Raw genomic sequence first — 18,197 nt, forward strand, 5'->3', positions numbered from 1 at the left:
CATTAAAAGCTGTTCCTATGTTAAGAGCTATAAAACAAAACACCCTCCTATACCATATTAGAGTATTCTAAAATTCTCAGCATAGAACAGTGATAAATGGCGTGCAGATAGTTCTACTTACTTAGTGAGCTGTTAAGATTTCATTTTTAGGTTTATAATATATAACTTCTGTGCCTTGTAATTGGTTTTGGTATCCACTGAATGGTTATAGCATATCCTATACACCTACCTTGCTGTCATTGTAGATCAGACAGGAAATATCCTCACCACTGCCAAAAAAAAAAGCAAGCAGTGTTTAAGCCTCCTTTGTTCTGTCCACTACTTAAACAAAAGCAAAAGATTGGATTGTGGTTAGGCAGTTGCTTGATTTTTGATTGGCTCTGATGTAGAGTGAACCTAAGCCAAGATGGTTTGATGGCACATGGCTATATATTAAGAGCAGTGTATACCATAAGAAAACTTTTCAATTTTTTTAAAAGTTTTGTAAGATGATATGATTGCTAGGGGCAATGTGCAAACAAAGCTTGCCCAATAAAAGCTGATTAGTTTGAGGTAGTGTAATTAATTAATTTCCATTGGTCATCCTCTGAATTATGTAGACTTTGATGGTTAAATTTCTTGACCCCCAAAATGGTTTTGGTATTTGTAGTACCAAATTAAAGAAATATCCAATATAATATGCTGGGGCTTGCTGAAGAGGCCAACAGCATAAAACCCACCCCTCCTCCCCTCAACAGTGGATCTGCAACACACATGTATAGTGTTTTTCTATCTATTTGGTTAAATGCTGCACAACAATTATTCCAATGCATCCCTGTCAATTCATCTGAAATTCACTGAGAAGTGTTGGAAATTTTGCTTCAGCTGCTATGAAAACAATGTCTCATTCTGACCCTGTGGCCACTTGTGAAGGTGCACAGCTGTCATAATAGAAAATGCTGTGTATTAATGAAAATAATGAGCAAATTGACTGAGAAATTCATATTTAATTCATAAATTGCCACCTTTGCTTTCTTTTTCTCTGTTAGCTGATGTAAACTGTACAATGAGGAGATGAACTGTTAACTGAATCTAAAAGGATCTTAAGACAAAATTGGCCTCATGAACCAAAGTGTTACAAGGAAGGACGGTCTCGTACATGTCTCATGCAGCACCAGGAAAGTTCTGTACCTTGTGCAGGGGTAGGCAACAGGTATACCTAATACCCCCCTCCCTGGCTCCATATACTCACCTTGGTGAATAAATGGTGCAGCAAATGAAGGAAAAGTGAGGATATGCTGAAGGGAAGGGAGGCATTTAGGCAAAACTGCTCCGCATGGATAAAGCACATTTGCTTTAGTCCATTGTACATTTGGACTTAATAGGAATTTACCTGTATTTCAAGCAAACTTTAGCTCGACCAGCATTTTTTTTTTCCTTCAGATACTGCTCAGACATACCAAGCTAGCAGCTTGTTCATGGAACTACTTCTACACTGTACCTCTACGCAGCAACTTCCTGTAATAAAGACTGGTCACTGCTGATTGTTCTCATTTGGCAGGGTGACTGGTCTTGTATCCGCCCCCTGTAGTGGGAGGATCTCTTGGGTCACACCCACAGCTTAGTTCTCTGCACAGACTATGTGCAGCACAGTGATATCGCTGCTACATTTGTGCACAAATGTTTTTGCATGAAGTTCAAGTTTAAAATGATACTCAGAACTTCCATCAAGATCAGTAACCCCCTAACTGGAGCTAAAGGGGCCCCAAGCAGCAGAAGAGGTTTGCAAATGCTTTGTAGAAGCTTGTTATGCATGGTCTTACAAAAGCTGGAGCCCAAATGTACAAGCGCCAAGACTGTCCCTTCCTGAGATACTTTGATAGGAGCATCCAAAACAGAGAACTAGGCCAAACCAGGCCTATATTTTACACCACGCCAACCTTTCTTAAAACGTAAGGCCTTCTTTCCACTATACACTTGCATTTCCAGAATTTAAATTGTTCTAAAATAAAACATCTGAGCTGTGAGGGGACCAAGTGATATATAAATATATACATATATATCTATATATATATCCACATTGGTTCCTGATGCAGTTCAATTGCTGATTTCAGCTGATCCGTGAGGTGCTGTGGTCGTTGGTCACAGACTTTTTCAGCACTCCTTTCTTGAAGCATCTAATGGAATCAAGTAAGGCTCCACGGTCTGTACCATTCACTGAGGGGGTAACCGACTGCGTTGGCACATCCTTGCTTGAAGGAGGGAGGGGCGCAGGTGGTGGTGGCGGTGGTGGTGGTGGCGGCGCTGGTGTTGGAGATGTTGCATTTCCTGTGTAAAGAAAAATTTGCAAGATATCAGAACAATATAATGATTGCCTTCCTAATGGTTCCAACAGAGCTGTTATGTGTTACCCATTATTAATATTATTATTAAGGTAAATATGATTTGTTAATACCTGCCAAGAAATCCATGTAATGTGTAAAATAGGATAACATGAACTAGTCTGTGCTTAATGTTAAACAATTCTCTGCCCAGCAATAGTTATTTACTGGTTGGGATCTGCAGTAGTCTGCTTCATTCCATCTTCATCACTGGGCTACACCCAACACTACTGAACTCCGATCAGTTATGGTCTATGCTAATTGTGGGGCCTCTCCAATGAGGCAATAAGTGGGGTTTTCTCCATACCTGTACTTGTTTTCTCCATACAAGTATAGATTCCATTATGAAAAGTCACACACATGAAGTATATGGCCTTTATACAAGGTCACCGGTGAGCAGTGCTAGGAACATATCTGATGGTCAGATGAAGGGAAAACTATCTGCTGGGTGGCCTTGTAGGCTTCTTATTGTCCATGAGGACTGTGCTCTCCAGTTCTGCAATAGGCCACCCAGACCACCCAGTCATCCTATGCAAAGGTAATGTATGTGCAAGAACACATTTCACAGTACATTAGTGCTGAACATTGTCATTATGCTTGGATAGGTAATTTCTCGTTCAGAAACCAGAAACTAAGCATTTTGCTGAATAAGATCAATAAATTGGTTGGGCAGAATTGTCTACAATTATACATCGAAGAAAACATTTATTAATGGTGTTGGGGATACATTGACTTTAAGTGGATCTCGTTTACAAACATATTATTACAAAAATGTAAAAAAAAAAATTCTCCACTTGCAGACTATCTGCCTAACTTGCAGATACTAAACACTTTCCTAGGTAGAAAGATATCTCCACAACCTTCCTCTTTCTTGTCATTACAATTACTAAGGTAACAAGAATAGAAGATGCATTTACCAGAGACAGGATAGAAATGACAAAAGTATGCTAGTATCCTTCACATACTTCTATACCATTCATACTTGAGTATAAACCAGGGAGGGGGACATGAGTTCGTTACACACTTTACATGAAAACACAGCACCATCTACTGGTGGTCAACAATAATGCACAAAAGATTTTGTACTCTGCACAAAATGCTTTAACCTGTAAAAAGAGGGAAACAACAGACTGAACCCATGATTTTTCTTTTTTTTTTTTAGCTGAATGTTTTCAAACAAATGCATCTACAATGCATGTATTCACAGTTTTTTGCTATTTCTGTTGATTACAGTTTTGAGTGCTAGTAGTGATGGCCGCATTTTGTTCCCTAGGTTTATACACAAGTAAAACATATTTCTGTATTCTCAGGTAAAAAGAAAAATATTGTCTTGGTCATTAAAGAGTTACAAGAGGCTGCAGAAAAGCAAAACACTTCCTCTGCAAGTCATACAAACCACCCCCTCCCCCCCATCAAGCCTTTGTCCTGCACACTAGCAGCAGGGAAGCTCTGTTCGTATCTAGAAGGCATCATATGTCAGATGTCCCTAATTCGGGGACTACCTGTAGGTACCTTAGTTTATATTTGGATCAGTTTATATTCAAGTATATAAAGCACTAAACATTAGCACCACTGGTGAATTTAAATTTGTGTCTCCTGCAGAGTTTAATATTCCACAAGTAGCATTGTTAAGGTTGATTTAACTCAAACAAACCATCCAGTAATCATGTCGCACGCTTAGTGTGCCCTATACATGTTCTTAAAGGAGAAATATGATTGGTTCCTTTTGTCTCACATACACTATCAGTGTTCCATGCACAGGGCATATAAACTGCATACCAACACATCCATGTTCCTGATAAACATAAAATTGTATGGCCCTTCTTAGTATTTGTATAGAGGTATAACAAAAATAGTCGGGTGGGGTCCTATTTAAACTGGGAGAAATGTTTTACAAACAATGATAAGATAAATGTGCAAAAAAAATTGATAAAGTGATACAAAGCAAATGTTTGTCCTGCTGTTACAGCTTTGCAAATTATAGTAATAAATGTGTAAATGGGGTGATGGCAAAAAGCCCAGCATTGTCCATCAACAGTGAATGTGACAACAAGCTTTGCTTACTTTACAGATAACTCACATTCAAAATGCTGCGTGCTCTACAATAAAGAGAAACAGCAAAGGGGAGAAGAAAAAAAAAAGACACTGATCATTATTTAGGAATAAAAGGCAATAATCACAACATATACAGATGGTGGGACTGATTCTTAGTTTAGAGATTAGAACCTTTTTCAGGTATAAATGCAGTCTTGTTGAAGATTCTCGTCCTTTATGTTCTCCTTTTGCCTGGACAGAAATGGAGAGGAATTCTTCCAAATGGAAACACAAATGCTAATAAAACACAGCAGAGAAACTAACTTACGGGACTATTGGTGTCAATAGGAATTTAAGGGACAGGAGTCTCCCCAGAAAAAGAATGTACACCATAAGGTATATTACAACCAGCAAGGATGCCAGGACATGAAAGGACCAAAATGGAGTGCTTTGGGTCAAGTCCACAGAAAAGAAGAATGAATTGCCTTCATCAAGAAAAGAACACTCTGCTATAGCAAGACTGGCTGTTCTAATGTGGAATTCTACTATTCATTTTATTTCTTACCAATATCAATCTGACAAATGTACTAACCCCTTCCAGTAAGAAAATGTGTTGTCTGGAGTTAAGGTAAAGATTTTCAGTACCGATATTCACTAAATGCCGCCGCTCCTTATATTGGTTTATAAATATATCCTATTGAATGTCACAGAGAACACAAAATAACAGCTTTGTACTTACAAGGCTGCCATCACCCAATCTATATAGCTATAGGAAAACTAGCAAGGTTTCTTGTTTATGAATATAGTTGCTTCCTCTATAAGGGAATCAGCAGCCTAATAGGATGTATTTAGAACAGATTGTTAAGAATCAAGCAGAGCAGATTGGACAACAATACACATTACAGTGATAGGAAGGGAACACAAAACACCCTTGCACGGGCTACCAACATGGAGCAAATACCCTTTACACAGCACCCCTCTCTCCCATCTCTTCAAACTATCTTCTAACTATGTAGACAATCTTCTATCTAACTATGTAGACATATTCAGTTACTCAAAATGATTGTAATCATCATACAATATTAAAATGACAGCTGATAGAAGAGCTGATGAATTTTGCAGAAAGCAGACAATGGCATCATGCAAAAAACATGGGATGTCTGTGTTGAAATATGGAAATCTGATATTGCTCCAGAGATCGGATGAACATTGCTTGAATTTAGCAGAATGGCATTAAATGGGGCCGAAAAGGTTGAAAGTAGTGATACCTCAACATTTTTTGGACAAGAGTTTAGAATTTCTGTTCAGTTTTTATTGATGTCTGAGACCTCGTTGGTTGACACTTAACATGAAATCAAGGGAAATGTCTAACAGGGACAAACAATAATAGAAAACCTTAGGAACTTCTACCACTCAGCTAAATGAAGCGATTTTATTGAAGTTTACCAAAAAAAAGTTTCACCAGAAAAAAAGTGGGGAAAAACTACCTAATGGGTGTTTAAAAAAGTATTACAATTGAATAGAAGCTCCAGCTTTCTCCAGGGGTGGTTCTACATCTGAACACCTTTACCCCATGGTGTCACTGCTGTGACCTGAGGGGCCAATCCCGCAGGTAGCAAGGTAAGTATCAGGTTGGTGAAAGCAGACCTATAACTAGAATGTTTACTTTACATAAAAGGGTGAACAACTCCTTTATGTAAGGGGGTGAGATCGAAGTGAGATTGGCACTCTTTTTTTTCCACATTTACAGCAGGCTTCATTATCCGATCTTGTGCCTGTAGAGTGCAAGATCAGGTGATGTTGCCAGAAGGAAGATTGTAGCGCCCGGTGCTTCCTCGGTGCTGGGACGAAGGTGGATCACAGGATGGTGATCCAGGAAAGCTCCTGAGGCATCTGTGGAAGTAAAGGTGAAGGTGTTTTGTTTTGCTTTAAGTTACAAAATGAGCTTGCCTTTGTAGTGACTGGGGCTGCCTGGTTCCTGCAGTTTACCACTGCTTACAGGATTTTGGAACTGGACAACAAAGAACCAAGAACGCAATTATTTACAATTACTCCTGATTGCATTGGTATTGGAGAAGTGGACATATGTAAACCATATACAGCTTCTGATGATCGGTCCTGCAGCCTCTTGTGGAAACCATCGGCCACATTGCTCCCAGGGTTATACATCCCAGCTGAGATTATCCGCTGTAATTCATGGCTAACATGTATGCTGACCAGACAGAAAGATGGAGCCAAGCTTTATTCAGGAAGAAAGCTCATAGCATAATCAGCATTATATGGATAAGCATGGGTATCCATACATGACAAGAGCACAATGTTTGAATACAACGACCAAGGAGTACAATGTCTGAGCACAGAGTGTATATGACAGCAGTGGGCAGTGAGCTGAGTGGGCAGCAGCTGTGGATGGAAATTTCAGGGTAGAAGCAGACCGAGATGGCTCAGCTGCAGAAAGGACAAATGCGTCAATAGATTAAAGAGGAAGGCACTTACCTCACTGGGGTTCTGGGAAAACAAAGTACAAATCATCAACAGGTAAGTTCACGCTAAGTAAATCATTAAAGAAGAACTCCAATAAGCACTATCTACATTAAAACTTACTACTAGAAAAGGACATTTCCTATTATTGGGATGTTAGGAAATTTGCATACACATTTGTTCAGTGAATGTGCTTTTTTTTTATTCTTTTGCGAGAACTGAGATTGTGAAATGTATTTAAAGTAGAAATGTAGAGATGTACTTGAAAGTTATAAAAAGATGCATTGGTTTAATAGTAGGTGTAAATTTGCAATTCATCCACTAGGTGGTGCTGTGTCCATTTACTATCACAATGAATACAAGTGTTATTCATCCATACATTCACCCATCTCTACTTAATACTTATCAAGTAAATTAAAGTACATTCTCCCCATCTCTAGTTACTTGGAAGTATTTTTGTTCCTCTCCAATGATTAAACAACCCCTTTTTTTTAAATAATCACTATGCAAATTTATAATGATTACACTCCTATTATCTTCCTGGTTAAAAAATGTAGATGATCCAAATAAAATGAAGCATCTCACCACCAGCATTTAGACTAATGAGATTAAAAGCATTTCACCCTCCCCCCCCCAAAAAAAAAACAACAAATTTTATTATATATAGGAGTTCTTCTTTAAGGAACACTTCTTCTGTATACCCTAGAGACAATTGCTATAACTTTTTTTTTCCATTCTGAGCTTACAGCAATACCAGCAGGTGCCATAGGACCTATAGGTGCAAATGTAGCCAAAACAGGACCCCGTACAACTTGGTTCTCTGCAGCATAATAAAGCCTGCACTCAAAACGGCTTATTATATATTTAGGCTTTGAAGCAGAGTGAGAGGTTACTGACTATGCAACCAGATAAAACAATAGTCACTTGTCAAAAAAATCCCCGATTTAGTAACTTTTTACTTGCAGAGGTGTTATGCAGAAATATGCAGGAGATGCACCCTGCCTCAAGAATAGGGCCAGGTACGCTTAACTGCACTTCTATTAAAGTTTAAACATGTACGTATACCTGGATGTAGCCTTTTGGCTTAGAATTCAATGCACAGAGGAGATTCAAGGTAGCCAAGCAATTGGGCTATATGTGTGAAAATCAAATAAACACCAAACAATTTTTAAAATAGGAGACACATTAGACAGGTCCCCTCTTAGCCAAAAGGATGAACAATTTTTGGTGGTGTAATTCATGGAAACATTTCAAGTGTTCCACAATTTTAATTTTGGAAGCTACACAGAAAGCTACATAGATCTTTATAATGCTATACAGCCTTGTGATTGGTAAACCTCAAAGCCATCCTCCAAAGCCAGGCAGGGACGACACCTCTCCCCCAGCAATGGAGAATAAGTCAGTGTCATCAACTTTCTTAAGGCTGAAGCTCAATATATTCTTGTGATCTTCCCGGCTATTCTGTGTGGTAGAGGTGTGTAGTTTACAAAGCTATCTGTACAGTTAATTTCTATGCCCAGCTGTCCTGAGCTGCGCTTTGATTTGTGATGGTTACTCGGATCTCAGATTCGCTGGTTCCCTCAGTTCAGCAAAGGCTTCCATTACGGCACACAATGTTACTATCATACACAGCTCTAAACATGTTAGATCATTGACAACTTACCCTGCTTCAAAGAAAGCCTGCATTTAACATGTGGTAAGTGCAGCCCACCAAACCAAGGTGACTACAATTACGGCAGTTAGTGTGTATGCAGCTTTATGTTTCATCTCTGCATTCAATATTAAAGCCAATCAAGACATAAAATCAAACGCTGCTAACTACCACTCACTGCAAATGTACACGTACAACACAATATTGGAATGTCTCAACAAAAAACTGTTCTTGTATTTTACATCAACCAATCAGATTTGTCCTTTTCAGCTCAGGAAGCATTTGATTGGTTTGTTAGCACAATCAGAACAGCTCTCTATTTAGACTTTTAGGACACGTGGTGCTTGTGCCTTGCATATTAGCACCGGAAATAAAAAGACTGAATGCAAGGAAGCGAAGAGAATATATAACTGACCTGCTGTAGAAGGTGGTGTAGGAGATGATGGTGACGTGAGAGGAGAACTTGTCCCAGAGCCTAAATACAAACATCAAGAAGTCATTGCAGTGATATTTTTTAGCTTTTTCATGCCCCCCCCCCCCCTAATCCTTTTACATGCTAAAAAAATTATTAAACATTTCTGTTTTTATTACATACTGGCAGGGTGCTGTACAAAACCTCCCAAAAAACAAAAGTTGTGGTAAAGCTTACATCTGATCCTGAGAGTCCATGATTAGAAGAACTGACATCCGATGAATATAGGGGGCAGACCAGAGACAGTAAAGGCTGGGGAGGAAAAGACTGGATGATGCTTGATGTTTCTAGATGGAAAATAGGGTGGGCTCTGTCTGACTGCAGCTTCTAATGCACCCAGTGGGAAACAATTTCAGAATAGCGAAGGAGCATGCAACAAACAACTGTGCAAGACGAAAGGTAAGGCTTGCAGCCTGTCAACACTGTGGCAGATTTATAGACAGACAACCTTATCTTTCTTTTCTGAGCTTTTCTACAGTGTTCATTTGAAACTGCTTCAATTTTGTTTCCCAGTCTGACTGTCATGCCCCTTTTACTTATTGGATTTCAATTCAATCATGGAGGCTCAGCACTGCATGTGGCCATTACCTTGGGTAAATATGGTCTGTCTAGGAATTGTTGCTCTCCCAGACTGATATCTACCAGCCAAGGCATTCTCATATCTGATATTCTAGTATCAGACTTCTGAGAGGAGGACCAAGTCAGGGTGCTGTCATCATGTTCTCCCTTCACTGATTAGAGAAGACACCCATTGATTAGATCACTAGGTTTAAAGTTTGGTATGTGATTTAAACAAAAAGGGTGTACTTTAACATTTAATTAGCATGTAAATGAAGGGAAGGTAGGAACCAGGGAAATAAAATGTAAAAGAGTTACATTTTAGCTTTACCCCTATAGTGACCATGCTCGGGGTGCAGGTGGTTTGCCCATACCTGAATTGTTTGAGTTGTTGCATTTCATCGACTGCTCCTCTCCAGAATCGCAGTTTGTGCGCTTTGACTTCTAAAAAAATAAAATAAAAATAAAAATAAAAAAAAGGTAGGACAGATCATTTATGGATGTGCAATGAAAACCAGAGGAACATTAAAAATATATATTACATATAGTTCAAAGTATACTTGTTACAGACCTTGATTCAAAGGTAGGATGTGATAAAGGTTACTGCAGTGAAAATAAAAGATATAAGATTTTATGTAAAGGAGTACTGGGAATTCATCATCTCATACCTTCATATTGGCCCTTTAAAGCCAACCTACCAATGCAATATTGTGTAAGCTGCCATTGCTGAACTTATTGTAATAAATGGTAATTACCCGGATGTAAAAGTGATCATTTGCTTTCAGTTGTGTCTATCTCACACCTAAAACATTATGCAGATAACTGTGGCACAAATTGTGTTAAACATGTAAGCTGCATCCTCATTCTGGGTCAGTGTTTCACAAATTCTTAAAGGCAGAGGGTCAGAACACCAAACAGGCAAGTGGTATTCTTTTAAAACCAGGTAACCAATGGCAGTTTACATAATCCCTAAATGACAAGTCTGTATTAATTGGACCCAATGAACAAAAAAGGAATTTACAGAAGTGACAGGGGAAGGCAACATCAGTGCCCCATACGCTGCAGCAATGGATGAAAAAAAATTCAAAAAATTGACCTACCTTTCTTGCCAAAATTTTCCTCCTCTTCTTTTCCTCCTCTGACCCATGATGTGACTGTGCTCGAGTCAGTCTTCTGTGCTGGTAAATCTACAGTATAGGGTTACATAAAGGATAACTGGGTCAGTGACATCAGTACAGCCTGAGCACTAAATTAAATAACTACTTCAAACATTACCAATTTCTGCTCTTCTACAAGTCGCTTCTCTATACATTCTTTGGCTGTTTTGAGGGCTTCTTTTAACTTGGTAGGAATCTGTAAAATAAATACCAGTTGAATATGTAAACATTAAATAAATGAATCTATACTTTTGGTGTAATTCTGCTAGCAGGAAGGGCATACATCCAGCAATGTTTCAAATGTGCCTATAACTTGCAGCATTTTTTTTAGCTTTAGGTGACATACCAGGGGTCAATTTATGTTTATGTTGACAGATTCCGGATATGCAATACAAAACTGGGGTCAGCAGAGGTAATACACTGGTTTTCATGACCACAGACATTCAGTAGGGGTAAAGTAACATTTGACAAAAGACTTAAAGCATAAATGTGCTTATAAAACAAAGTTATCTATGCACTCCCTTATCCCCAAACATTAGAAATGTAAACGGAACTCCCTAACTGGAATGTAGGTTAATATACTTATTCTGGCTCATTCTGTCATTTACTGCATATGGCTCAAAAGAAAAGCCAGCTCTTTTTGTTTCACTATTGGATCTGGAGCCTAAAGTTGGCCGGTCCAGTAATTCAAGCACCGGATGCAGCAGACCATGGTAAGTGTATCCATATAATGGCACGACCCATTTATTTAACTACAAGTGGGGGATAATATCTACAAACTAGTTCTGCATAGAGTGTGTAAGGATTGGAAACCAATTGGGTTTTTACTGCTAACCTTGACTTAAGAAGGGAGGGATACTTTGCTGAAACAGGGACATGGTAATAGATATGGATGCTGTTGGAAATGTCCCTTGATGTCTAGTGAAACTGTTGCCACTTCGACAAATAATGATGGGAACATTGAGGAGCATTAGAAACCTGACATAGGTTCTTGTAACAGCATGAAAGTATTTGTGGGACTACAAGTATCAGGAAGGGTTAAAGAACCACTCAAGTGCTGCTTAGTTAAAAGTTTGTACTTAACTTACTGGATGCACACAACGGTCCAAATCTGAAAAAGCTCCAGCAAGATCACACTCGGGTTACCCCAGGCAGTGCCCACTGTTCTATCCTCTAACTAGGAACAGTCAGGCAGAAACAAATCTAAGGTTTTTTTTTTTTTTTTTACACATCTTGAAATTATAAGCATCAGGACTCATTTTCATAATATCTCAAGTTAACAATCATACACTGATCTCAAGCATTCAGATTGTAACATGATTGGCTCACTTTGGCCAAACATTCTTGTTACAATATACTATTACAAACTCATGCACTAATGATAATATTATATTTTGTTTATTTCCAGCTGCTTTCTTTCCCATGACCTGTCAAGACATCAACAACTACAATTTTCTTCTAATCAACTCACTCCAACCGGAAAAATTGGAGGATAAAGGGCGCAAAATGTTCACAAGGACAAAGTCTGTTAGGATTTTTATTTCATGTCTTTCTATTTTACTAAAAATATGAACTCTTAAGTTATCTCTCTAGCTGTAGTTCCAGAAAGCCCGGCTTTTCCTGCCACATTTCTAACCTCTACCCACTCAAAAATAAAAAGTACATTTGTCCAGACATGCACTATATATTGATGATTCAGTGGATGAAAGGGAGACCACATTCCAACCATGATTTGCAGACACCTGACCATCACACCTATATGAGCTTGCTGAATATCCCATTCCATGACCATCATGGACAGTGTTCTCCTTTTAGCCGGGTGCACCATCTGGCACTTTTCAGTAACCACCCGGCTGTTTTTAGATGGTTACCGAAGAATTGGGTCACAATACAGGGGCTGCCACCCATTTCTTCCCACTCAGCTTAAAAACATTGCTGGGTAGAGGACTGATGGGTATTAAAAATGAGATACCCCCTCCCCTATCTGCAGCTATAGCATCTTTTGCCATTGTTGGATGGTTTCCACAAGATGCTGGAGTATGTGAACATGTGTCTATTCAGGAAAATGAGCAAGTTCTGATATCAGAAGAGGGAACCTGGTTTAAAATGTACTTTTTATTAAATTTCAAAGGTTTTTCATAGGCTTGAGGTCAGGCCACCTAAGTTCTCCCACACCAAACTTATTAAGCCATGTTTTTATGGTGCTGGCATGGTGTACAGGGGGGCAGTCATATTGAACCAAACTGCTGCCACCAGGTTAGAAGTGCACAAGTGTCAAAAATGTCTTTGTATGCTGTAACTTGCCAGTACCCTTACCAGAAACACCTGAATTTAATATTTTTTGTAAAGGAACCCACATACTTTTGGTCCTCTATTAGGTCTAATAGGTGTCCATAAACTTAGCAATAAAATGTTTCAATAGCTCAGAGCCTGGTTATTCCTCTAACTACAGCAATGCTTCTTTATCAGTTTAGGTGTTAGTGGGAAGCAATCCAGACCAGGTCAAGACCTCTTACACTAAACCTTGCTTACCAACAGCAAACATGGAATCAGTCTTTAACAAGCCAATAACAATAGGTTATGGAAAAGAAAAAAATGAAACCTCATTGTAAGTACAAATTAGGGAGAGCAGAGACTAAACAGAGGCATGTGAGGACATAACATTGATATTCTTGGTAAAGTGTACTTTGAAATGAGTGTACTTTCATTTGTACACAACCAGAGTCTAACAAGAAAACAGTAAATTCAGTTAATCTTGTTTTAGCAGCATGATCTGGTTCTGTGTCAGCTTCCATATTTTCTGTAAACTAGATTTTGGCCAGCATTAAAGGGTTATGTTCTACAATAAATAGGCAGCCTGTCTTCTAGCAGCAAAATGATGCACCCCGGGCCAGGAGATTGCAAGCAATTTATCGCTACAGATAGGACTTCTCTTTTGTAAAAGAAACACATGATATTGCCATTACTTTAGAGGCTGCATAGGTACATATGTGTAATTTGTGGTGAAAGTGCAGTTATATGTGAACTCCCAATACAAACATTATGCACCTGTGTCTTTTAAAATACCTCACTGCTAAACAGCCCTACATGCTCAGAGAGTAAATAAAGTAAAATATGACAAAAAATTCCCAACACCTAGGTCTCAGACTGGTTTTACCTTGAATTGAGGTTTTTCAGTATTCATCAATGTCACATCACTGAATAACCTACAAAAAAAGAAGGCCAAGTATAAGATATGCTGTTTGTTAACATGTGGACCAGTAGAAGGTCGGCTTCAAAACTGGATTATGTTTCATCATTGATTCGTAGGGTAGTAGTAATCAGCTAAAATGGAACAGTGCAATTGGTCTTATTAAACAAAGTGGCATATTGATATGGGAGAGTGGAAATCAATATTTGCTCACTGTTACACTACAAGGTACTATGCACATAAGGGTACATCTCATTAATTTAAGCTGAAAAGGAGCATGTATCCAGCGCAGAACAATTCTCTGCTCTTATGAGGTCTATGATTGGAGCAGAGCAGGTAATATGCAAGTCAGAAGCTCCATTTTGAACTGGCTGCATCTTTATTCTTGGTTAAATGCACATAAAGCAAGCGTAAGATTTACAGAATATGGTGAAATATTAATATGCATCTTTGTAAGTTACAGTACCTTTACAGTACCAATTTTGCTCCCCCATTACTTGCTGTAGTTGCAATATAAACAGAGGTGCTAATTTTCTCTCCAACCCAAAATTACATCACTGTGCCAATCACCAGCATTTTCAAATAAGAGGTGGTGTACTGATGCACATCAGTACTGGGTATTGTATTTTCTCTTGGGGCTAAATGTTGCTGGGGAGCAAGGCAAGTACATGGGGAAGGGGGGATTTAGGTAAACCTATTGTCTTCCCCTGTATTGTCAAAACAAACGTTTGCTCTAAGGTCAATATTTGAGACATGAGGATGAAGACACTTACGGCATCTGTAGGAGCTGGGACACGGAAGGCATGCCAGATTTACAGGCCTCACAGGACAAGATTGACTCCAGAACAGACACTGAAACAAAAGAGGAAGATTTAATAAATTCAATGTAAATAATTGAAAAATATGGCATAAATAAAAAACATATCTGGGGGATATTTTATAGAAGAAAAGAATGCAGAAGTCTAAAATGTCAAAGGATGTTTAATATCTGTCCTAACCTCCTTTTCCTCAGGGAAAAAAAAATAACTGTTACCACCTCATCAGTGATTGTCATTTTTGTGCTTCATTGGTATGGAAGGCAAATTAAATGTAATCTCTGGTTGATACATATATTAAAATAGAACAATGATTTTTAGAAAAGGCTAGCTGGTAAACATTTATGGCAAGCCTTTTCTGCAATAAATGCTTATCTGCCTGCTATCAAGATTCTCTACAATGGACACTGAGCTGTGCTTACAATCACAACATGCCTTTGGTGCCAGGATGATATAACTCCCATGTACTTTCATAGATCAGTGTATAATTATAGCATGCCTTTGGTGCCAGGATGATATAACTCCCATGTACATTGGCAGATTAGGGAGTGCAATTTCAGCATGCCTTTCATGCCCGAATAATTTAGCTTCTGTGCGCCCACGTGGAAGTTACGTCATCATCGACTAGACAATCAAGATGGTTCAAGATGCCAAACCCAAAAAGACTAGATAAGTATAAAAGTTCTGGCTGTATAGGACTTTGCATCACTGTAGCGCTGATTACAGCTGACTTCTTCCTTTGATGGCCTTTTTTTAGGACACCATAACATGTAAGGTGATGTAAAAGCTGGTTTTGTCTTAAAACCCACTTCGATGTAAAAAATACTTAATTTAAAAAAAATAAATAAAAAGGCAGCTCTGGCTGCAATACTCACATTATCTATGGCAATGTCACCTTCAGACTTACAACTTAAATCCAGTATAGGTATAGTAGTATATATAATGACCAGCAGCATTTACCTGTAGACCCAGAAGTGTATCATCAAAGTGCCATGGTTTTACAGAAGAATGCTACTGGAAACAGCATTCTAAACAGAATTTAGGACCGCCTATCGTTGGAGAGTGAAGAGGAAGACCCCAATGTAACATGACCCGATTACATATTTAAAAAGGTATCCAAAATTATATCCTTGCATTGTCAGATGTCAGAAAGAGCTGTTTTGAGTTGTCTGTCAGTTGTGTGTTCTTAGTTTACTATTGGGCCTTGAGTTGTATATCTATGGCCCTAAAACCCCCAACTTTTGGAGCAGTCAGAGCAGTAAAAATTGGTGATTGACTGTTTTGAGATAGCATACATTGTCCTCATTTGCTCAGTAGTCTTGCTCTTACTAAATAAGCTTGAGACATGCATTATGCAAAAAAAAAAAAAAAAAACAGAGTCTTTGTGAAAGGGGGAGGAATTAAATAAGCTTATGCTATGACCCAGTGCAGGACCACATACAGAGATCCTGCTGATCTAGCAGTTGCGGAGGGTCGAGATTTAGTAGTACAAAGCAGTTATATTGCAGCTTTAATTACGAAGTTTGAAAATATAAAGTGATCGCTATAGACCTCATTATCACTTATCTAATGACTACTTCATTATATTCACCATGCCTAATGCACAGTACATAGTATCCTGTCTGCCATTCACATGTCTAGGAATGAACTGCCACGAGAACCGTCTATTTGGCAATCACCACAGAGCTTATAGTAAATGATTCTATAAATAAATAAGAAAGGAACAAATGTGTTATGCAATAATCCAAAAGAATGAGAACGTTACGAGCTTGACCCAATTAGCCGGAGTTACAAAACTCATTAGCGTAGCATAAAGGTCTTGTAGCTAAAACTTCCCTGCATGAAAAAGTTGTGTCACCACAACTTCCAAACCTAAATGAGAACCCCAGACAAAACTTGCCGCATTCCCTTCTTTCCTATTTTAGATGCGATGGAGATAGAACTTTGTTACACTTTTTATGGTATTTTCCTTCACTTTCCTCCACTTATGAGACCCGTGGTGTCTCATTAGTACCTTTACAATATTAATAATAACAAATTACATTTACAAATAGTTGATTTGTTTTAGTTATTTTCAACATGATGAAAAAGTAAACATGCAGACAGGCTGCGTACACGTCTGGTGATTTCCATCTGGTGTGTGTACAGCCCTTGTCCTGGCAGATCCACGGGCAAGGTCCGATCGTAATGAAAGTGGAGGGGAAGTGGATTCTCTCCATAGAGCAGAGCAGTGCTGTATGTACAGCACTTAATCATTCATCGTGCAGTCTTTTGTCGTTGGAAAAGAACGTGAAAGATCCTTTCCAGCGACAACTGTTGCACGTGTGTACCCAACCTAAAGCTACATACACACGTCAAATGATTCTCGTCTCATTACCGCCTCAGGGCTGATATTGGATAAGAATCTGATGTGTGTACAGCAGCCATCCGACGTCCTTCATGGATCTGTCCTAGCAGACTCTTGAATGACAACAGACGAATGACCGCACTTGCAAGTAAAGACGAGAGGGTGCAGCTGGGTGCCGCCTGCTCATTTTCCCTCCTCCCCTCTCCAAAGAGCTGAATGGTGCTCTATGTACAGCACTCGTTCATGCGTTGTTCAGTCTTTTGTTGTGGAAAGGGAAAGTGGATTGTGAAAGATCGTTTCCAATGACAAAAATCTAACATGTGTACATAGCCTTAGTTGTAAAATAAATGGCCCTGATGTATATACCACACCAATGCTAACACAGGCAGTGATTTTGTCATTACTTACCCACTGACATGGACGGTGCAGGTGGGAATTGGTCCACAGGTATGGAATCTGGAGGTCTGCCATACGTCATCTCATACAATAGGTGACCAAAGCAGTGCACATCAATACTTTCTAAAGTCTACAAGATGAGGATATAGTTCTATTAAAAGCTGTGTTAGAAACAGATAGCTACACAATACAGACAAACCCTAACGCATACAAATGATTTCCTGGTCAATTAATATGACACAGTCCATTAAAATCCGTTTTAAAACCCCCAACTTTAAATTTAGGTGAATGGGCAAAGGGGTCATAGAGGTCACAGCCAAAACAAAACCACTCTGAGCAGTGCTAGGAATATGGAGTTTAATTCCATAAGAACATCCAATTTATAAAAACTATTAAAGAATAGAACATTTCTTGAAAAAAATCAACTGAATGATCTATCAAACAGTAATCAGGAAAAGCCACTGTTTTAACCCGAGTAAACAACAGCGGGAATGGCAGGTGATGACTTTGTAGATTTGCACTTTGCTAAGTAATACAAAGCTAATAGCAGCAGTGCTCCAACCAGTTTTCAGTAGAAATATGTTCAATATTGAGTGATGCAAGGCAGTAGACAAATAGTTAATATTCCCCAAACTGATGATCTGGGAAATATCAATTAATTGGCTATACATCTAATAATGCCTAGCATTTGGAAGCACAGCTTGGACAGAATTCTTACTGAGCAAATGTGGCCGCC

General features: G+C 38.8%; 1 protein-coding gene across 3 annotated transcripts in view; it reads right to left on the reverse strand.

Annotated features, from left to right (window-relative positions):
- Window positions 1-1,363: 1,363 nt before the first annotated feature.
- The window catches only part of PXK (PX domain containing serine/threonine kinase like), a 28,847-nt gene continuing 12,013 nt past the window's right edge, over window positions 1,364-18,197 (reverse strand). The window contains exons 10-18 of one of the 3 annotated variants that reach the window (XM_072420877.1): window positions 17,474-17,591; window positions 14,677-14,755; window positions 13,871-13,919; window positions 10,832-10,909; window positions 10,657-10,743; window positions 9,931-10,000; window positions 8,942-9,001; window positions 6,891-6,902; window positions 2,177-2,307 (exon numbers count right to left, since the gene is read on the reverse strand). In XM_072420877.1, the coding sequence (XP_072276978.1) occupies window positions 6,892-6,902; window positions 8,942-9,001; window positions 9,931-10,000; window positions 10,657-10,743; window positions 10,832-10,909; window positions 13,871-13,919; window positions 14,677-14,755; window positions 17,474-17,591 (552 nt within the window). In that variant the 3' untranslated portion in view covers window positions 2,177-2,307; window position 6,891. Of the gene's footprint in view, window positions 2,308-4,440; window positions 4,460-6,890; window positions 6,903-8,941; window positions 9,002-9,930; window positions 10,001-10,656; window positions 10,744-10,831; window positions 10,910-13,870; window positions 13,920-14,676; window positions 14,756-17,473; window positions 17,592-18,197 lie in introns of those variants that run through there. The other 2 variants (XM_072420878.1, XM_072420876.1) reach the window with 2 other exon arrangements.

This window comes from Pyxicephalus adspersus, chromosome 8 (genome assembly GCF_032062135.1).
Source record: "Pyxicephalus adspersus chromosome 8, UCB_Pads_2.0, whole genome shotgun sequence".
NCBI classification, from domain to species: Eukaryota; Metazoa; Chordata; class Amphibia; order Anura; family Pyxicephalidae; genus Pyxicephalus; species Pyxicephalus adspersus.